The sequence below is a fragment of the Sus scrofa genome, chromosome 15 (assembly GCF_000003025.6).
Source record: "Sus scrofa isolate TJ Tabasco breed Duroc chromosome 15, Sscrofa11.1, whole genome shotgun sequence".
Lineage (NCBI taxonomy): Eukaryota > Metazoa > Chordata > Mammalia > Artiodactyla > Suidae > Sus > Sus scrofa.
In genome coordinates, this window is record NC_010457.5 from 104,068,451 (window position 1) to 104,091,405 (window position 22,955).

General features: G+C 38.1%; 1 protein-coding gene across 2 annotated transcripts in view; it reads right to left on the reverse strand.

Annotated features, from left to right (window-relative positions):
* The window catches only part of KCTD18 (potassium channel tetramerization domain containing 18), a 29,093-nt gene continuing 7,895 nt past the window's right edge, over positions 1,758–22,955 (reverse strand). The window contains exons 4-8 of one of the 2 annotated variants that reach the window (XR_001301538.2): positions 22,722–22,915; positions 21,121–21,215; positions 14,153–14,255; positions 3,859–4,399; positions 2,818–3,342 (exon numbers count right to left, since the gene is read on the reverse strand). Coding sequence is in view for 1 of the 2 variants with exons in the window: in XM_003133574.5 (XP_003133622.1) it covers positions 3,949–4,399; positions 14,153–14,255; positions 21,121–21,215; positions 22,722–22,915 (843 nt within the window). In the remaining variant the exon portion in view is untranslated. Of the gene's footprint in view, positions 4,400–14,152; positions 14,256–21,120; positions 21,216–22,721; positions 22,916–22,955 lie in introns of both variants that reach the window. The other variant, XM_003133574.5, reaches the window with a different exon arrangement.

Consider the following 22,955-nt stretch of genomic DNA (forward strand, 5'->3'; position numbering starts at 1 on the left):
ATTCACTCTTCACTGGCTGAGGAATCAGCAACTTGTTGACAGTCTTCAGCATTTGGGAAATGACAGTAGTTTCCATAATTAAAAAGTTCCTGGTTAGCTTAGGAATACACATATGTAACTCATTTAAAAATACTTTCCATTTGCTGGAGTAGAAGCCGTTTCCTTTCATTTTACTAAGTGCGTTCTTTCTGCTTCCCCATCCTCACTTAATGTAGATTAAAGCTATTCAAAGGGATTGCAGGCGTAATAACTAAGGCAATCCTTTATAAGGCACCTCATATTCATAGAAATGTTGGCACATTCCCCTTTATGAAACAATTTATTACCACAGTCTTTGTGCACATTCAAAATACTATTTGAGGAAATTCTCTCATGGTGCAGCAGGTTAAAGATCTAGCATTATCTAGCATTGTCACTGTAATGGCTTGGGTCACTCCTGTGGCACAGGCTCCATCCCTGGCTGGGGAACTTCCACACACCCTGGCCGAGGCTGAAACAAAACCAAACAAAAACAGAAAATACCAAAACAAAACAAAACAAAATGTTATTTAAATAAAATTTTTCTATAAACAGTTTCTCAGGGACAGCCAAATATGCTTGTACATGAATTCCTTCTTTAGAAATCAAAGTGTAGTTGGATAATAATTATATGGTATTTAACCATGGACTGGGAAGTGAATCAACCATTTTCTCAATGTGAGCACTCGCTAAGGAAGCAATGGGATTCAGTCTGTGAATGAAAAGGAAATTGCATCAGCAATTCTAGCAGGAGCAGTAATGCAAGAAGAGACTGCCTTTCCCCTTTCTCAGAAGTCAGGCAGTGTGTCTGACCTCTCTGGGGTTTCATGATCCACAGTCTCTGAATTACTCTAAACAACCTGACAAGTTATATAACTGTTACGGTCATTACTAATGGTAATTGTGGTCATTAGCAATAATGACCGAATTAAAGAACTTTCACCAGCAACTCCTTTGTTCTAACAGGATAAATCCTGCAAGGTCAGAAATCAGTTTCTGCACCCCTTGAAGACTGCAACCAGATCCATTTTATAAAATAATTGGGGGGACAAGGGGTTGGCCCTGTCAGCAATTTACTGGAGGCCTACTGTGTACCAGGCGACAGAGTCCCTGTCTAGCAGAAGACAGACACGTAATCTAATACCATAATACCTTCCTGCTCAAAAACTTTAAATATTAAACAAATTCACACTTTTACATCTACTTCCTCCTTCTAGCTTTTCCTTTGGTCAGTGATGCTGCGTCACTCTATGGAAATCAGATTATATGGCTAAAATGTGTGTGTGTAGAGGGGTCTTTATGCACAGCCTTAACTTTGCTGAACCTCATTTTCTTGATCTTTAAAGGATTGGAAAAGACTGCCTTCATTACGTTGTTCTGAAACTAAAATGCAAAATCAGCACATTGAAATAAAATAGATGACAATACTTTATAAACTATAACTTAAGGCAATACTGGAACAAAAATTTGTTATTGAAAAATACAAATGAAACGAAGTCCTCGGTAGATCCCTACTGCCAGCCTCAGGCTCACTACCATATAAATAACCAGGTTTAATCAGGGCAAAGCAGTTTTCAACACAGATTCCCTGCAAGGATAGAGTCAATTCTATTTTTTATGTGAGCAATACATATATATCCCACTCATCACTCAGAATTTCCATTGTGTCCTCTGACCCAACAACCACACAAACCTACTTTTCCAAAGTAAGGATACTGAATCACTATTTATAAAGCACATTTTCCTTTGAAAAATTTTTTATTTTTCCAGGAAGAGCAATGGGTTATGATGAGTTACCAACTCTTTAATGCTTACAGAGTCTGGTATGAGGCAAAATGTATGAACCTAACCCCGAGGGAACCACACCCAAATAAAGTAATGTTCAGGTTACTGGAACATTCTGAATTTGATTTTGACTCCTGATACCCCTAAGAGATGGTTTGTCCCTTTCCACCTCAGCTGCACCAAGGCCCCGTAGTTACTCCCAAAACTCTTCTCATAAAGGCCAAATGTGCTCTATAGATGTCCCTTAAACTACTTGGTGCAAAAGAAATGCAAGCTGTTGACTGAATCATCCATGATTAATCTTCAAAATATTTCCTTTCCAGATATATGTTTATTATGTGTAAAATACATGTCTATTAGTATAATATGTTCTCATATGAATCAGCAATTCAAAATGTCGTTGGAGTTTCCGTCGTGGCTCTGTGGTTAACGAATCCGACTAGGAACCATGAGGTTGGAGGTTCGATCCCTGGCCTTGCTCAGTGGGTTAAGGGATCTGGTGTTGCCACAAGCTGTGGTGCAGGTTGCAGATGCATCTCAGATCCTGCATTGCTGTGGCTCTGGCATAAGCCAGTGGCTACAGCACCAATTTGACCCCTACCCTGGGAACCTCCATATGCCACGGGAGCGGCCCTAGAAAAGGCAAAAAGAAAAAAAAAAAAAAAAAGGTCGTAGATCAAACAATACTAATAATATCCTAAATGGAAGTTTTCAAAACTCACTGGAGAGGTCCTGGATTCTTTATGACAGTATTTTTCAAGGTGACTGAATATTTTATATATTCTATAGGGGAATATCATTCATAAATCTTTAGTTAAATATTCACTTTTTCTAGCCACTTATTTTAGAAAGTTGCTGGTATTTGGATAGCTATCCAAAATTGGTTTAATAATTTCATACATTAACTAGACAAGAAAGCAACTGCGAAAGTAGAAATAGATAACCTATATAACTGAACAAGCTTTCAAACTACCAAACGGCACCAAGGCTTAGAAATAAGTATAGTCACAGAAAATTTTCACTTTTTATGGAAACGTTTTACTGTATTTTGTGAAAAGTAATGTCTTGAGTATATTTACTCTTTCGAACCAATGTAAGCACTGAGTAAAAACTACCCTGCTTTATGAACTTATTTTTAATACACTGCAGGCATACTGCTCACTGAAGGTAGAAATATGTGATCCAATTATAAAACATAACCTGTACGTGTAAACACATACAAATGAACAGTTGTGAAAAAATAGAAGATTAACTATTCTGTTTAAAAATATTAAATTCAAGTTACATGGAAATTTTATGCATAAAAATCATACTGTATAATCAGAATAACTCAATGGTCATTTCTGAAAAACAAACATTAGCTTTAGTTAAAAAGTTAAACTTTTAACTTCTTTTTCAAAGTGTTTTCAAAATTCACTCTTCGGACTCAAAATATTTCAGCAGTTCATTCCAAAGATGCATTATATCGTTCTTATCCCAAGAAATCTTCCTGTGATGTATAAATAAATCTGCTAACAGAAAAGTGTAGGAAAAGCCAATCTAGGAGAGAAAACGGTTTGATTAAGTGAGAGTCAAAATGTGATCTCAAATTATCGTCTTGCTTTTCCTACCTATCTTTTCACACTACCTTTTGAGACTGAGAGTGATCCTGGCGGAGTTCACCTTGACCTATGTGGTCTCCAACCTCCTGCATCTGTGACAAAGCACAGGGAAGCACTACCACCACCCTCCCCATGTCGCCAGACAGAAAGGTCTAAACCCAACCCCCTTTCCAATCCCTGGCCGCAATGAGAAACATTAAATAAGTACCTAAAAGCTAGAATTATTGCAGCAACACAGTGGACTTCCTTAGCGATGATTGTGCTGGACTGTCTTGTTGCCTTAATACCAGTGAAACATTTTCAAACATTTAAAAACCTGAAATTGCAACTGGCCCTCGACAAGTAAATTGAAACGCTGGGAAACGGAGACACTTGCAATCTCCCTCCTCATCCCTCTTCACACAACCCATTCCTTTTCACACCATTCGTCCTAAACAGAAACTTAAATTTTCACCTCGAGTGCGTCAGCAGAGTGGCACTTATTTGTATTAAACGGGCTGGAAGCTCAGAAGGGCAAACGGGATGTCCTGAGGCCCTGTTTCCATCAATCCGTCTGCCGCTGCCCATTCTCAGTCCACAGGTCCAGGGCGCCGGGGGCGTTGGGGGGCGGCTCCGGGGTCCCCACGGTCCTCGCCGCGGGGCAGGCGGGCGGGGAAGGCCCGGTGGCACACAGGGGAGTCCGCTTCAGTTTTATCACTCGGGGCGGGGTGGCCTTCTTGTCGGAGAGCAGAACCTTAGCTGGAGGTGGGTGCCCAGCTCCGTTCTCAGCACCCGCGGTACCCACCAGGGATGGGACTCTCGTCGGGGCACAGCGCTGGGCTGCCTTTCCTCCCGCAGCCGTGTTCACCGACGCCCTGGCCGGGGACACCCTGACGGAAGCGGAATTCTTGACTTTAATTTGGGTGCTGGTGGAAGGACCCAAAAATCGGACAGGTTTAGGGCCCGTCTTACAGTTCTCGCCTTCTTCCTCCTCTTCATTGAAGGCTGTCAGTCGCCTGTAAATACAGAAGCAGGTCCTTGTCAGCATTTACAGGTTCAGTAACTAATGACAGGGTCTCCAAAGTGTACCTTCAAACAAAAAGGGTCCCCCAAAAGGTTTTTGTCAAGATTTTGAGTGAAGAGGCTTGGAGGTGTCAACCTACCTCGCCTCTCATCTCCCGTCAATAAGTAAATTAGCAGGTTTACAAATGATTATTTCAACTTGAATACACTCTTTTAAACACATATGATGTTAATACCAATGAAGAGTTAAAATTTGGAGTGTTACACCAGAATTACACAGCACATCACTCCTTTCCCCCAAATACTGATGTGATTTTGAGGACAACCAGGGGTGTTCCAAGTTATTTTTCCCGGAATATCAGTTTCAAGAGATTTACTGAGAAAAAAAGGGGTTTGGAGTTCCCATCATGGCACAGCGGAAACGAATCTGACTAGGAACCATGAGGTTGTGGGTTCGATCCCTGGCCTTACTCAGTGGGTTAAGGATCTGGTGTTGCCATGAGCTGTAGTGTAGGTTGCAGACACAGATCTAGCGTTTCTGTGGCTCTGGCACAGGCCGGCAGCAACAGTTCCTATTCGACCCCTAGCCTGGGAACCTCTGGATGCCACAGGTGTGGCCCTAAAAAAAACAGACAAAAGACAAAAAAAAAAAAGAAAGAAAGAAAGAAAAGAAAAAAAAAAAGGGTTTCACAAATATATGAGAAATGCTACGGCATATTTTATTCTCTGCCTGAAACTTTAAAGTCTATATTAATAAAGATTCCACAGTAAAGACGCCTGTTTAGCTTTGTTGAATACATATTTCCCAATCATTCTGTAATGCAACCTTTGGCACCCAGTAAAATTAGTATTCTATGGAACACATTTTGGGAACTGCTAGAATGGTCAAACTGCTTCATGGTACAGTGAGGTGCTTTTTGAATTTGAGAAGTACTGGACAAACCTTCGAAGCTTCCTGAACTGAGTTTGCCATTCACTGTAAAAAAGCCTAAAGAAGGGAACATTGTTTTATCTTATTTCATTCAATTTTTATTCAATTTGTTTAAACTAAAACCAACAAACAAAAAAACCAGATCACCGATTTCTACCGCCCCTCACCTCTCACCACTGGCAACTACTCAATCATTTCCCTGTATCTATAAGATTTTGTTTTTTGTTTTTGTTTCGTTTTTTGAAGATTCTATATTTAAGAGAGATCTTATGGCACTTGTCTTTCTCTGTCTGAAATTTCATTTTGCATAATAACCTTGACGTCCATTTGCTGCAAATGGCAAGATTTCACTCATTTTTATGGGTGAATAATATTCCAGTGTGTGTGTGTGTGTGTGTGTGTGTATCACAATTTCTTTGCACAATCATCTATCAGTGGACACTTAAGTTGTTATCATACTTTAATTATTATAAATAATGCTTCAGTGAACATGCGGATGCATGTATCTTTTTGAGTTAGTGTTCTCGTTTTCTCTGCCTAGATACCCAGAAGTAGAGTTGCTGGAACATATGTTAGTTCTACTTAGAATGTTTTGAAGAACCTCCATATTGTTTTTCATAGTAGCTGCACCGATTTCCATTGCACCAACAGTACACAATGGTTCCCTTTTCTCCACATCCTTGCCAATACTTATTTCCCGTCTTTTTGATGATAGCCATTCTAACAGTATGAGATGATGTCTCCTTGTGGTTTTGATTCGCATTTCCCTGATTAATGATGTTGATCATCTTTTCATGTACCTGTTGGTCATCTACATGCCTTCTTTGGAAAAATGTTTATTCAGACCTTCTGTCCATTTTTTAAACACATTGGGTTTTTGTTTTGTTTTTGCTATTAGCTAGATGAGTTTTTTGTGTATTATGGATATTAACCCTTGATCAGATACATGATCTGCAAATATTTTCTTCCATTCAGTAGTTTGCCTTTTTATTTTGTTGATAGTTTCCTTTGCTGTGCAGACTTTTTTTTTTTAGTTTGATCCAGTCCCCCATGTTTATTTTTGCTTTTGTTGCTTTTCATGTCAGATTCAAAAAATCACCACCAAGACCTATGTCAGAAGCTTACCATCTATTTTTATCTTCTCTTTATGGTTTCAGGTCTTACATTCAAGTCTCCAATCCATTTTGAGTTAATTTTTATATACTATGGTGTAAGAGAGTGGTCCAGTTTCATTCTTTTGCATGTGGATATCCAATTTTCCCAATACCATTTATTGAAGACACCTTTCCCCATTGTACATTTTTGCCTCTTTTGTTGTAAATCAGTTGGCCTATATGCATGGGTTTATTTCTGGTCTCTCTATTCTGTTCCACTGATCTGCATGTCTGTTTTTATGCCATTATTATACCATTTAAATTAATATAGCTTTGTAATATAATTTGAAGTAATGGAGCTTGATACCTCCAGATGTGTTATTCTCTCTCAAGACTGCTCATTGAGACTGTGATTATTTGTCCTACTTCTGTAAATAATGTCACTGGAATTTTTATAGGGGTTGCATTGAATCTACATATTGCTTTGGGCAATACAGAAATTTTAACAATATTAATTCTTCCAATTCATGAGCAGGGACTATCTTTCCATTTATTTGTGTCTTTTTCAATTGCTTTCATTAATGTCTTACAGTTTTTGAAACACAGCTATTTTATTACCACCTTTGTTAAATTTATTCCTATTTCTAGTGTCATCCAGAAAGAATCTCATAGCTCTGTCTGATGCCTAGATTTTTACAAATGCTGCCAAGAGACACCTCTACATTGCTGGATCTGGTGGCCAGTGGTGCTCACGCTTGGGGGTCTTAAACAGCTGTCACTCCAGGGGCATAGCAAGATTCCAGAGGCTCAGTCTTTCTGTGAAGATCTGTTAGCTAATCATCATGACTGAAGCCTGAGGAGCAGACTTCTAATTAAACATGCATCCAAGTGCTGACTCTAATCCTTCCCAGAGACTTCAGAGGGTGGGTGCTGTCTTTGCATCCACGTTGTGCCACACTCCAAAGTGCCAGTGTCTTCTGAGGGGGAACTTTACATTCCTCTAGTGCCCTGGTTTTTCTGTCTGCCACCCACAGTGTACCTCTTGACCCCCTGGCTCTGGTGGCTGGTGGAGCTTGCATGCCTGAGTCCCAGGGGACTGTGGCAATCAGAGAGATGGTTCTTGGTGGGCTAACATCCACAGGACACTGCACAGACAACAGACTCAAGTACACTCCCCAGTCTTTCTGCAAAGGAGGACTTTTTGCTCATCCTGAAGCTTCAGCCTGAGGGACAAACTTCAGGTTTGGCACACATGTAGCAGCCTGCAGAAATGCTTCAAATAATATATGTTGTGGAAGCCATCTTGGTGTGCTCTCTCTGCTTTGCTCCAGCTCCTCAGCATCTTTCTGAAAAGAGCTTATATACTCAGCTGGAGCCCCAGATTTTGTAACTGCCACCAAGGGAACACCTTCAGATTGCCTGGCTCTGTTGGCCAGCAGGGCTTACACTTGCAGTCCCATAAGACTGTATATATCTGCATACTTTAAAAGCCTGCTGTCTGAGAGTCTAGCTTCCAAGCAGCCTCATTCTAGGTGCTGAGATCCTCCCTTTTGGGATGCTGACAGCCTGGAAAATCCTCACCTCATGGGCGCTATTAAAAAAATGTAGTAGGCTGCTTGGACAAACACAAAGGTTTGAGTGACAACCAAGAGCTGGGCAGGGATGTAAGGTTCATCTTCTACATGAGGCCACTCCTTCAAAACTGAGAGAAGTGGCTGTTACATATATTGTATAGAAATGAACACAGAGAGCCAAGTGAAATGAAGAAACTGAAGAATATGTTTCAAATCAAAGAACAAGATAAAAGTTCATGAAAAAGCCTAATGAAACAGAGATAAGTAATTTATCTGATAAGAAGTTCAATAATCCAAACTGAGGAGAAGAATGGATAAACACAGTGACAACTTCAACAAAGAGAAGAAAAAATTTAAGAAGGTATCAAGTCAAAGTCAAAGAGCTGAAGAATAAATAACAGAACAGAAAAAAAAAAAAAAAACACTAGAGCAATTCAACAGCAGACTAGATGATGCAAATGAAAGGATTAGTCAACTCAAAGGCAGGGCAATGAAACTCACCCAGAGCCCCAAAAAGAAAAATAATGAAAAAAAGGGGAAGAGAGCTTAAGGGACTTAGGGGACAACATCAGATGGACTAACATTCACATTATAGGGCTCCCAGAGAAGACAGAAAGGGGCAGAAATCCTATTTAAATAAATAATAACTGAAAAATTCCATAACTGAGGAAGGAAAGAGATATCCAGATCCAGGAAGTCCAGAGGGTTCCAAATAAGATGACCCCAAAGGTACCCACACTGAGCCATATTATAATTAAAATGTCAAAACTTAAAGACAAGAAGAGAATCTTGAAAGCAGCAAGAGAAAAATAGCCTGTTATATACAAAGGAATCCCCATAAGACTATCAGGAGATTTTTCAGCAAAAATTTTCCAGCCACAAAGGGGTGGCATGATATATTCATAGTAGTAGAAGAAAAAAAAAATTCCAACCAAGAATAATTTATGCAGCACAGTTATCATTCAGGACTAATGAAGACAAAGAATTTTCCAGACAAGCAGAAGCTAAAGGTGTTCGTCACCATTGAACCAGACTTACAAGAAATATTAAAGTGACTTCTTTAAACTGAAAATAAAGAGTACTAGTTAGTAACAAAAACATATGTGAAAGAAAAAAATCTCACTAGAAAGGTAAATATATAATAAAGGTAGTAGATTAATCACTTGTGAAGCTAGTATAAAGGGTAGGAGACAAAAGCAATGAAAATAACTATGATTAAAATAATTAGTTAAGGAATTCACATTATAAAAGGATGTAAAATATGACATCGAAATCATAAAACATGGCAAGGGAGAGCAGTAATGTTGAGCTTTACAGAGGGATCAAACTTAGGTTCTTATCAATTTAAAATAGACTGTTACAGACAAAAGTTGTTATGTGGAAGCCTCATGGTAACCACAAGACAAAAACTTACAGTAAATATGTGAAAGATAAAGAGATAGGAACATAATCATACCACTAAAGAAAGTTATGAAACCATAAAGGAAGAGAATAAGAAAAGAAGAAAGGAACAGAGAACTACAAAAACAATCAGAAAACAATTAACAAAATGGAAATAAGTACATACTTATCAATAATTACTTTAAAGGCAAATGGACTAAATTCCCCAAACAGAAAACATAGAGTGGCTCAATACATCAAAAAACAAGACCCATCTATATGCTACCTGCAAAAGACTCACTTTACATGTAAGGACACACACAGACTGAAAGTGAAAGGATGGGAAAAGATATTCCATGCAAAGAGAAATCAAAAGAAAGCTGGAGTAGCTATACTTATATCAGACAAAATAAGCTTTAAAATGAAAGAGACAAAGAAGGGCATTACATGATGATAAGAAGGTCAATCCAACAAGACAATATAACATTTGTAAATATTAATTCACCCAAAATAGGAGCACCTAAAAAACAGAGCAAATATTAATCAAACTAAAGAAAGATACAGATTACAATAATACTGGAAGACTTTATTTATTTAGTTATTTTTGTCTTTTGCCTTTTCTAGGGCTGCTCCCATGGCATATGGAGGTTCCCAGGCTAGGGGTCCAATCGGAGCTGCAGCCACTGGCCTACGCCAGAGCCACAGCAACACAGGACCCGAGCCGTGTCTGTGACCTACACCACAGCTCATGGCAATGCTGGATTCTTAACCCACTGAGCAAGGCCAGGGATCAAACCCGCAACCTTATGGTTCCTAGTCGGATTTGTTAACCACTGAGCCATGATGGGAATTCCAATACTGGAAGGCTTTAATACCCCACTTACATCAATGGATGGATCACCCATACAGAAAAATCAATAAGGAAACACTGGTCTTAAGTGACATGTTAGGCCAGATGGACCTAACAGATAGTTACAGAACATTCTATCCAAAACCAACAGAATACACACTCTTCTCAAGTGTACATGGAATATTTCCCAAGAGAGATCACATGTTAGGCTACAAAACAAGCCTCAAAATTCATAAATACATGGAGATTAAACAACATGCTACTGAACAACCAGGGGTCAAAGAAGAAATCAAAAGAGATATCAAAGAATATCATTATACAAATGAAAGCGGAACTGTAACATATCAAAATTTGTGGGGTGTAGTAAAAGCAGTTCTAAGAGAACTCATAGCAATGTATACCTCAAGAAGTAAAATAAGCCTATACTACAAAGCAACAGCAATCAAAACCATATGGTTCTGGCACAAAGAAAGAACTATAGATCACTGGAACAGGATAGAAAGCCCAGAATTAAACCTATGCACCTACAACAACCTAATCTATGACAAAGGAGACAAGAATATATAATGGAGAAAAGACAGCCTGTTCAATAAGTGGTGCTGGGAAAACTGGACAGCCACATGTAAAAGAATGAAATTAGAACACTTTCTAACACCATACACAAAATAAACTCACAATGGATTAAAGACCTAAATATAAGACCAGATACTATAAAACTCTTAGAGGAAAACATAGGCCAAACACTCTCTGACATAACCCACAGCAATATCTTCTCAGATCGACCTCCTAGAGTAATGACAATAACAACTAAAAATAGAACTACCATTTGATCACAGCAATTCCACTCCTGGGCATCTATCCAGAGAAAACCATGACTCGAAAAGACACATATACTCCAGTGTTCACTGCAGCACTATTTGCCATAGCCAAAACATGGAAACAAACCTAAATGTCCATCAACCAGAGGAGTGGATAAAGCAAATGTGGTACATATACACAATGGAACATTACTCAGCCATTAAAAGGAAAGAAATAATGGCATTTTTAGCAACATGGATGGACCTTGAAATTATCATGATAAGTGAAGTCAGTCAGACAATGAGACACCAACATCAAATGCCATACTGACATATGGAATCTAAAGAAAGGACACAGTGAACTTCTTTACAGAACAGATACTGACTCACAGACTTTGCAAAACTTATGGTTTCCAAATGAGACAAGTTAGGGGGTAGGGGGATGCACTGAGGGTTTGGGGTGGACATGCTGTGAAGTTTGGTTGTGATGATTGTTGTACACCTATAAATGTAATAAAATTCATTAAGTAATAAAAAATCAATTAATTTTAAAAAAGAAGTAAGATAAGTCTCAAATAAACAACCTCTTTACACCTCAAGCAACTAGAAAAAGAGGGAAAAATAAGTATGTAGAAGGAAGGAAATAACAAAGATCAGTGCAGAAATGAATGAAATAGAGACTAAAAACACAATAGAAAAGGCCAATAAAACTAAGAGCTGGTTCTTTGAAAAGATAAACAAAATTGGCAAATCTCTGGGAGACTCACCAGGAAGAAAAGAGAACTCAAAATCAGACATGAGGAGCTCCTGTTGTGGTGCAGCGGAAATGACTCCAACTAGGAACCATGAGGTTGTGGGTTCAATCCCTGGCCTTGCTCAGTGGGTGAAGGATCCAGCCATGAGCTGTGGTGTAGGTCGCAGATGCGGCTCGGATCTAGCATTGCTGTGGCTCTGGCATAGGTTGGCAGCTATAGCTCCAATTGGACCCCTAGCCTGGGAACCTCCATATGCCGCTAGTGCGGCTCTAAAAAAAAAAGCCAAAAAAAAGACATGAAAGAGGAGATACTAAAACATACCACAGAAACACAAAGGAAAATAATAGGCTACTATGAATAATTATATGCCAACCAACTTGACAACCTAGAAGAAATGAATTAATTCCTAGAAATATACAACCTACCAAGACTAAATCATGATGAAACAGAAAAATGTGAACAGACTGATGAACTAGTAAGGAGACTGAAACTTCCTAACAAAATTTTATGACCAAACAGCTTCACTGGTGAATTCTACCAGACCAATTCTTGAAAGAAGTAATACCAATGCCTCTCAAATACTTCCAAAAAATAAAAGAGGAGGGAACTCTTCAAAACTCACTTTACAAGGCCAATTCCCAATACCAAAACTAGATAAGAATGCCACAGAAAAGCTATATGCCAATATCCCTGATAAATATAAAAGCAAAAACCCTCCAAAAAAAAAAAAAAAAAGCTAGCAAATGAAATGTAACAATACATTAAAAGGATGACACACAATGATTTATTCCAGGAATATAAGGATGGGTCAACATTCACATGCCAGTCAATATGATACACAACATTAACAAAATGAAGGAAAAAGTCACGTGGAACATTGTTTTAAATGACCTTAAACCTGTCAGACAACCACTGCCAAAAGCCTGCCTACTCCTTTCACCATTTTCATCAGTTTCACTTCATGAAAATCTCCTTCTGAACATGGTGTGTAATGGGAATCCTCCGAGTCTTCTATCGCTGAGCCAACACTGGTGTGTTTTCAGAGGCAAGTATAACATAGTGAAATCTGATTCTTGGCAATGAAATCATAATAGCACAGTAATTTGAAAACTGTGAATATAATATATTCTATCTTAAAACTCTACTAAACATAACTAAATTATCATAGGTAAAAAATGGTTCTTTGGGACCTCACAAGTGTTGCTACATCATCATTTTCTCATCAAAAATGATGCTTGATAAAAATCTCAGATGAAAGACAATTAGCACACATGAGAGCTTCCCTAAAACCATTTTTACTTGCTTTACATTTTCTACACATTTGCCACTGGATGCTAGTCCAAGGTTTCTCCTTGGACTAGCCATTAGCACTACCGTAGTTTGGGGTCCAATAATTCTTTGTTGTGTGTGTGGGGGGGGACTATCCTGTGTATTCTAGGACATTTAGAAGCAACCCTGGCCTCTACTCTCTAGATGCAAGCAGCACCTCCCACCCTACAGTGTCTCCAAACATTGCCAAATATATCCCCTGGGGGACAAAATTGCCCCAAGTTGAGAACCACTGCTCTAGAGCCAAAGAACATTAGCTAACTCAAGTGGAAAAATGAACAATGATAATGAAATGAAGGTTCTTAAGAAAAAAGATCAGTTTTTACATATGATTTAGTACTAAAAACTGAATAAAATTCTCTGCACTTCTGTGTAAGATCTAGAGGGCAAAAGTAAAAAAAAAAGCAGTCTGAAATTTCATAGGAGCACTGAATCAAATTCTAGAATAGATGATCAAGTAATCAGAACATCTGAAAGCCATAAATAAGACCCAGAAAATGAAAATTAAATATAATTTTAAATGTATTTAAAGCACAGTAAAAGGCACAGATGTGGAATGAATTTAATGCTAATAATTTCAGAGAACACAAGAAAATACTACTAAATAAAAATCCTAGTTGTAGTAATAGGAAGAAGGAAGGAATTCAGAATAATTCACAGGAAATTTCAAATATTATGTGTAATTTATTGCCAATAAAGCCTGGGATTTCACTTTAGTGGGGAAAAATACTTACCACAGCATTCCCACCTTGTCCAGTATTATTTTTAAAATCATGTTTCCCCCAAAAGAGCATTGCCTATAACTGTTTTAAAGAATTGCTTCCACTTTTTACATAGTTTGCATAGTTTTGCATAGTTACATGGTAACTTTGCATTTAGCAAGATTTATATTTTTCTGGTAAAACAGAATATCCACCTAGGTGATTAATAAGCTCACTGAGGTCAAGAAACATTATTCATTCCCGCAATAAAAGCAGTAAAAATATACGTCGCAGATTTATTTTTTAAAAAAATCAAAATTAACAGAACAGACAACCTCTTTCGAATTGGGGCCATGTGATGTAGGCTTCCAAGTAAAGGCCGCTCTTCCAGAGTCCAACATTCTATCAGCTCGTGAGGCACCCGCCAGTAGCTAACACCTGGAAGTTAAGAAGATATAACTTAGAGAACCACTGTGCACCGCCAAAGGTTCAGCAACACTGTTGTATATAAAACCAGCCAGAAAAAAACCTGTGAGGTTCATGCCTCTGGTTTGGCAAAGGGAAGTATCTACAGGAAGTGCTCCCAGAAGAGCCAGGGCAGTCATGGCACAGCTCATGACCTAGGAAGAGCTGTCTGCCAGCCCCCACTCTGCCACTGATCATCAGCATCTCATTATACAGACCCTGGGCACCTGAGTGAGTACTGGTCAAGGGCACAGGCTCTGGAGCCAAGACTGCCTGGGTCTGGATCCCATTTCTGTCGCTTCACTATTTATGTCACCTTGGGAAAGATACTTAACTTTTCTGTGCCTAAAGTTTCTCATCTGTGAAATGATGGCAATAATAGTACACACCTTGCTGTGATGATTAAATGAGAAAATAAGTGCACAATATCCAGAACAATGCCCGGCACAGACTAACCATGCAAGAAATGATAGGTGGAGTTCCCGTCGTGGCTCAGTGGTTAACGAATCCGACTAGGAACCATAAGGTTGCGGGTTTGATTCCTGGCCTCGCTCAGTGGGTTAAGGATCCGGTGTTGCCATGAGCTGTGGTGTAGGTTGCAGATGCGGCTTGGATCCCGCGTTGCTGTGGCTCTGGTGTAGGCCGGCAGCTACAGACCCTATTAGACCCCTAGCCTGGGAACCTCCATATGCTGTGGGAGCGGCCCAAAGAAATAGCAAAAAGACCAAAAAAAAAAAAAAAAAAAAAAAAAGATAGGTGTCTTTATTCTAAGTCTATCTCTGTTATAAGCCTATTTATTATAAGACTATCAACATTATTGTTGATAGTCGTATGAAAGAATAGGACAGTGGGGGTTCTAACACTTGCCCTGTCTACCTCATTGGGCTGCTGTGACCACGAAATCAGGTGAATTTTCTGAACCACTCTGTAAAAGGCAACCACCTTTTATAGGGTAAATGTGAGCTATCACTACCCTATAAGCACCTTTTCAAAAAGGAATAATTTGAAATAATGTGGGAGGCCAAGATTCCAGTCAAGTTCATTTTAATTTTTAAATCTGATATGTTTCTGATTGAAAGCTGAAAATGTATCCTTATGAAGCCTAAAAACATTATGCTAAGTGAAAGAAGCCAGACACAAAAGGTCATATGTCATATTACCACATTTATATAAATACCCAAAATGTACAAATCCATTGAGACAGAAAGCAGATTGGTGGTTTCCAGGGATTGAAGGGAGAGGGAAATGGGGAGTAACTGCTTCATGGATACTGGGTTTCCTTTTGGAGTGATGGAAATGTTCAGAACTAAATACAGGTGGTGGTTACACACACCATTAGTGTAGTAAATGTCACTAACATGCATACTTCAATTAATTCTATGTTATATGAATTTCCTCAATTTTCCACCTCAATTTTTAAAAAATTATATGCAGACATTTTAAAAAGAGACTTAAAAATGATGTCGAGTAAATTTCCTGACATTAAAAACAAAAGTGGAGTTCCCATTGTGGTGCAGTGGTTAACGAATCCGACTAGGAACCATGAGTTGCGGGTTCGGTCCCTGCCCTTGCTCAGTGGGTTAACGATCCAGCGTTGCCATGAGCTGTGGTGTAGGTTGCAGACGCGGCTCGGATCCCACATTGCTGTGGCTCTGGCGTAGGCCAGGGGCTACAGCTCCCATTCGACCCCTAGCCTGGGAACCTCCATATGCCGCGGGAGCGGCCCAAGAAATAGCAAAAAGACAAAAAAAAAAAAAAAAAAAAAGTATCCTTTAAGTCCCCAAAATGGACTTGGTGTCTTTTTTTTTTTTTTTTTTGTCTTTTTTAGGGCCACACCTGCAGCATATGGAGGTTCCCAGGCTAGGGGTCCAATTGGAGCTGTAGCCCCTGGCCTATGCCAGAGCCACAGCAATGAAGGATCCGAGCCGAATCTGTGACTTATACCCACAGCTCATGGCAACGCCAGACCCTTAACCCACTGAGTGAGGCCAGGGATAGAACCTGTATCCTCATAGATACTAGTCAGATTTGTTTCCGCTGAGCCACGACGGGAACTCCTGGTGTCTTCTTTTGTAATCATTATAGGTCTAGTCATAACAACCAACTTAACAAGCTAGTGTACAATTATTACATGTAATAGATATGTCCAATACTCAAAGTCTATGGCATCTTAAGACAACATTTTAAGGAGTTCCCATTGTGGCTCAGTGGTTTAAGAACCCAACATAGTATCCATGAAGATGTGGATTTGATCCCTGGCCTCTCTCTGTGGGTTAAGGATCTGGCATGGCCACAGCTGTGGTATAGGTCACAGATGTAGCTCAGATCCTGCATTGCTGTGGCTCTGGCATAGGCCGGCAGCTACAGCTCCAGTTGGACCCCTAGCCTGGGAACTTCCATATGCTGCAGATGTAGCTCTAAAAAGAAAAAAGTAATTTAAAAAATTTTTAAAAAGACATTTTAAGACAATAGCTTTCTAGAACTGCCTGATCATACCCCCAAACCTACTCATGCTACAAAAACATTTCCAAATCTCATCCATAAAGTTTTTATTTTTAAGTCAGCTTTATTGAGAATAATGTACATAAAATAAAATTTACCTTTTTCAACACTGAGCTTTGATGATGTATACAGTCATGTAACCATGGCCACAATCAAGGTATAGAACATTTCTATCACCCTAAAAAGTTCCCTCGTATTCTTTTGCAGTCAATGCCCTTCCCTCCATGTCCTAGTTTTGCCTTTTCCAGAGTGTCATATAACTGGAATCATATACTATATAGCCTTTTGCACCTGGCTTCTTTAGCATGACGCTTTGAAGATTCATTTAGGTAGATAAATGTATTAATGATCATTCCTTTTTTATTTCTGAGTAGTATTCTATTATATGGATATACTGTAATTTGTTTTAACAGCTTTCATTTTTTCCATGCCTATAAGATAATTCACATTTATTATACAAAACTTGGAAAATAAAGAAAAGTACATATAAAAAAATCAGAATCACTTCTAATCTTAAAACTAGTAATCATGGCTCAGGATATATTGACATATCTCATTCCAATTCTTTTTCTATTCATTTGATATGCACATGATTGAAAACACTTTACATTTAATTTTTGTTTCCTGCTGTGACTATTTCTTATTTTATCATGGGCATTCATCAATATAAAGTTATTCAAGATAATTTAAATAACTATATTCCATAGATGTGCCAATATGTATTTAACCTTCTACCACAGACGTTTAGGTTGCTTTTATTTTTTCCCTATTAACGCTTAATTGAACATCTCTGCTCACAAGCCTTTGCCAGTATTTGATTATGTTTGTTTGTTTTTGTTGTCTCTTAGGGCCGTACCCGCAGCATATGGAGGTTCCCAGGCTAGGAGTTTAATAGGAGCTGTTGCCGCCAGCCTATGCCACAGCCACAGCAACGCCAGATCCAAGCCTCGTCTGTGACCTACACCACAGCTCACAGCAAAGCCGGATCCTTAACCCACTGAACAAGGCCAGGGATTGAACCCGCCACCTCATGGTTCCTAGTCGGATTCGTTTCCGCTCCACCACAACAGGAACTCCTGATAATGTTTTTTTGTTTGTTTGTTTGTTTGTTTTTTATTTTATTTTCCCACTGTACAGCAAGGGGGTCAGGTTATCCTTAGATGTATACATTGCAATTACAGTTTTTTCCCCCACCCTTTCTTCTGTTGCAACATGAGTACTGATGATGTTTTTAAGGCAGATTCCTAAAAGCAGAATTATTGGGTTAAAGAATATAAACAATTTTGATGCAATGGATATGTACTGATAAGTTATTTCCCAAGAAAATAATATTAATTTTACTCCTGCCAAGAATGCATGAGGTCTTTACTAATCTGTTGTATAAAAAATAGTCCTCATTTAATGTATATTTCGTTGAGGATGAGTTTGAACCTCCTACAACATGTTTATTTCCTTTTCTAGGAATTTGTGGTCATGAATCTTATATATTTATTTGTAATAGAGTAAAGCTGGCTTTCTAATCAATTTAAATAAACCCTATGTTAAAGATATTCTATGTCCAGTTAATGTAATACATTTATCCAAGGTTTTTTAGTCTTTTAATTATACTTACAATTTTTATGTTTTAAAGTTAACACATTAAATATTATGTTGTCAAATTTATTAATCTTTGTCTTTATGTTTTAAGTATATAATTTATTTCCCTAATAAGAAATCAGTTATTTCATTATGGTTTATCATAGTCTTATTTTTGTTTGTTGGTTGGTTGGTTGGTTTTTATATTTTATTAAAGTATACTTGACTTAGTGTTGTGTTAGTTTCAGGTATACAGCAAAGTGAATCAGTTAAACATATACACATAGCCATTCTTTTTCAGAATCTTTTCCTAAATAGGTTATTATAGAATCTTGAGTAGATTTCCCTGTGCTATACAGTAGGTCCTTGTTAGTTACCTATTTTATGTATAGTGGTATGTATATGTTAATCCCCAGCTTCTAATTTTCCCTTCTCCCCAATATTTCCCCTTTGGCAATCAATCATAAATTTGATTTTGAAATCCCTGAGTCTGTTTCAGTTTTGTAAATAAATTCTTTTGTATCATTGGTTACTAGATTCCACATATAAGTGACATAGTTTCATTTTTCATCCATAAATCTACCTGGGATTATTTTGATTAATGATGTGAGATTAAAGTTCTGTTTTTCTTCCAAGTATATTTTCAAATTACTTATTAAATAATCTATCCTTTTTTCATTGATATTTAATACTTTCTTATCACAAGATATTTTTATTCTTCTAACTTTAATGGAGTTTCCTTCTGATCTCTACATCTATTCTTGTACCAGAAACACATAATATTTACTATTATAGAGCTACCTTATGAATTTTCATCATCAGAGTTAAACTCCTTCCTCTAGTGACTTCTACTTCCCAAAATGTTCTTGGCTATTTTACTTTTTCTACTCTTTCATAGGTATTTTAGAGTCACTTTCTCAAGATTCCCAAAGAAATTCATTAATAATTGGGTAGGAATTGTGTAAAACCTATAACTTAATCGGAGAAGAACTGATATCTTTATAATATTTAGATTTCCCATTCAGGATCATGGTATGTCTCACCATAATCTTCATGGTTTTTTTTCTATGGATGGAAGGACCAACAAATACATTTTAGTAGTTTTCTTCATAAAGGAAACAAGCATTTCTTGGTGGGACAGTCCTAGTTACTTTGTTTATTGCTAGTGTGAATGGGATTTCCCTCTATAATGTCTAAGTAATTTACCATAAGTAAGCTTCTGATCTTTGTTTGTTTATATGTATCCAGCTAGTTTAGTCAATGAAACTCATCATTTAAAATACTTTTAGTTGATTCTTTGGGTTTTCTACAAAGACACATTGTCCACAAATAACAATAACTGTCTTCTTCCTTTTAATAGTTCTCTTTCTTACTTATGTTTCAAAGATTATGACTTTCCACAGGCCCTCAAGAACTTAATTGTTAGAAAACCATGATACTCTTGCAAACTTGCTAAAAAGTTAAAATCAGCTTCATGTTTTGTTAAAGTGAGTAATCCTAGCTCTCTGCTCCAGCTTCCTGAGTCAATGGAGAAAGAAAGCCAGCCCAGACTGCTCCAAGCCTCCTGGGCAGCTGCCAGTCCAGAGGCACAAAAGGAGACAGAGAACACCAGAGGGGTTGTTTCCCACCTTAAGCCCAAGTGTCTCAAAGTCAATTAAATCTAAAATAATGGGATTAGGAGTTCTTGTTATAGGGCAGCGTAACAAATCCAACTAGCATTCATGAGGAAGCAGGTTTGACCCCTGGCCTCTCTCAGTGGGTTAAGGATCCAGTGTTGCCATGAGCTGTGGTGTAGGTCATAGTTGGATCCCACATCTATAGCTGTGGCATAGGCCCGCAGCTGCAGCTCCGATTTGACCCCCAGCCTGGGAACTTCCATATGCTTCATGTGAGGTCCTAAAAAGCAATAAAATAAAATAAAATAATAGGCTTAGAGAGAATAGCACTCTGTTCACTGTACTTTATCCTATCTGCTGGAGGGGTATAATATGAACAGAAGAAGGAAAAGTTGAAGAAAGAAAGAAGGGGTCATACTAGCAACCCACCTGATGGGGAGTTTTTAAAAACCTCTTCTTGTCCTTTTACTCAGTCTTACATGATCTGCAAAGTATGTCTCCAGCAGCTATTAAGATCATTTGAGGACTGAGATGAGCTTATCCATCTTTGGACCCAATTTTAGGACTTAACTATAATGCTTGCACTCGATACTCAATACATGCTTATCAGGAAAAAAATACGTAGGCACAGAACAGTTAACACTCTGTGACACTGAATATTAACAGCATTATTACTATCAACTCACCTAAGCAGTTTGGATAAAAACAGTCATATTTCAAAGTGTGCATTTAAAGATTATTTTGTTTTCTAAGGGCTCTTTAGACATCTTCCCCAGCATCATTTTCATTTCTCTCTCTTTTTTTTTGATTATACACTTTATGCTTAATTTAGAGGTATACTTCCTAGGATAATGCTATGCACACAGTAGGTGCTAAATAAACTCTTTTTTCATTGAACTAAATAAGCATAACTGAACTATATTTTAGATTACTGAATTATAAACTAGACTATTAATAATATCTAGTATCTCATGAGGTTTAAAGATTTGTAAGTAAGCACTGGCTCAGTGTTACCATGAGGGGACAAAACCTTGACCCACACCAAAAAATACACTCTCAAAAACGGAAATGCAGTATTTGAACTTGTTTTTGTGTTCTAAGGAAAAGTCTACCTTCTGCCATGAAATAAAAGAATTGTACTGTACCTTTTCCTTCCCAGGCATCAAAGGCATCCATCATTTTCTTCAATTCTGCTACTGAATAATAGCTCCAAATGTACTGAACATTATTTCCCGCCTCTCTAGAAATATTACAAAAGGTAATGAAAATAAACTACCTAAGTATGAACGTGTGTGTATGTGTGTACATGCATACACACACATAGTTAACAGACATTCAGTAAGTGCTTGTTAATTAAGGAAAAAATGTGTAGGCACTGAGTAGTTGTTCTCTGTCACCCCGAAGCATATATATATATATATATATATACATACTATATATAATATAGTATATATACTCATATACTAACCTATACTTGATATCTTTTTACTGCGGTAAAAGCATTTGTTAATTCCACAATAGAAACTGTGTAGACAAATCAGTAAATCTTTAAGTTTTCTAGTAAATCACCTAATCCCAGCAAAGTTAGAAAAGGTTCAATTTGGGCTAAAACTTTCCTAGCACTATGCCAGGCACCGATATATCTTACATAGAAACATTCTTGACTGTAAAGAATTCAGAAAATGATGCCATATTAATTATCTAAAAAGCTAGCTCATATGGTCATGCATTAATCACTGATATGTGACCCAATCCAATCTCCCAGAGAATTAAAAAAAATTTTTTTTTGCTAATTGAACTGGCAAGTATAAATAAGATTACAAGAAAAATATTAATAGAATTAAGAATTTAACATGTTCAAGGCATAGAATTTTAAAGTTGGGAGGGACCAGATGAATAGTCTTTCAGCATTTCTCAAAACAGGACACTGAGACATAGGCCAGTCCTGGGTCACTCAGTGGGCCTGCTGACTTCTAGGCCAGGCTCCTGCCACTGGACTACAGTCTAGGGGAGGCATCCATGTAGGTGGCGCTCCTTTTCTTTCTTTTTTTTTCTTTTCTTTTCTTTTTCTTTTTTTTTTTTTTTTTTGTCTTTTTAGGGCCACACCCGCAGCATGTGGAGGTTCCCAGGCTAGGTAGGGGTCCTATTGGAGCTATAGCTGCTGACCTACACCACAGCCACAGCCACAGCAACAGCGTCTCCTCTTTCTTTATAAAGCCTCTCAGCGGATGCTGATGCCCACTCCCAGATGAGAACCATTATACCAGATCAGATGGATGGTCTGTTGCCTATACAGATGTGGAATGGTCTTAATTACAATCTCCTCATGAAGCTGGCCTATCTCGAAGGTAGGAGGCTCATTCTATCTGCTGAGAGGTGCTGATGGTCTTTCCTAGTCAACTACATATTCCATTCAGTTACACCTCTTAGAAGAGATCAGGATTTTACTTTGTTCTTTTTCTTTTTTTTTTTTTTGTCTTTTTTGCCTTTTCTAGGGCTGCGCCCATGGCATATGGAGGTTCCCAGGCTAGGGGTTTAATCGGAGCTATAGGCACTGGCCTACACCACAGCAATGCGGGATCTGAGCCGCGTCTGAGACCTACACCACAGCTCACGGCAACACCAAATCCTTAACCCACTCAGCAAGGCCAGGGATAGAACCGCAACCTCATGGTTCCTAGTTGGATTCGTTAACCACTGAGCCAGGACAGGAACTCCCCTTTTTCGTATTTAAATGTAAATGTACCTTTTAAAAATGCTTTTACTGTGAATTCTTCCTCCCAGCTGCTTATCAATAGCATCTGTTCCATCAGTTTTTGTGGAATATACACCAATAATTCTACTCTCACAGCTTGCACCAGATGTGTTAAGATAGTGGAGAACCCAAACCGTTGGTTTATTGCAAACTAAACCATACGAATCACAGAAGTCTGTTAAAGCCTGCAGCAAAAAAAAAAAAAAAAAAAAAAAAAAAAATCCA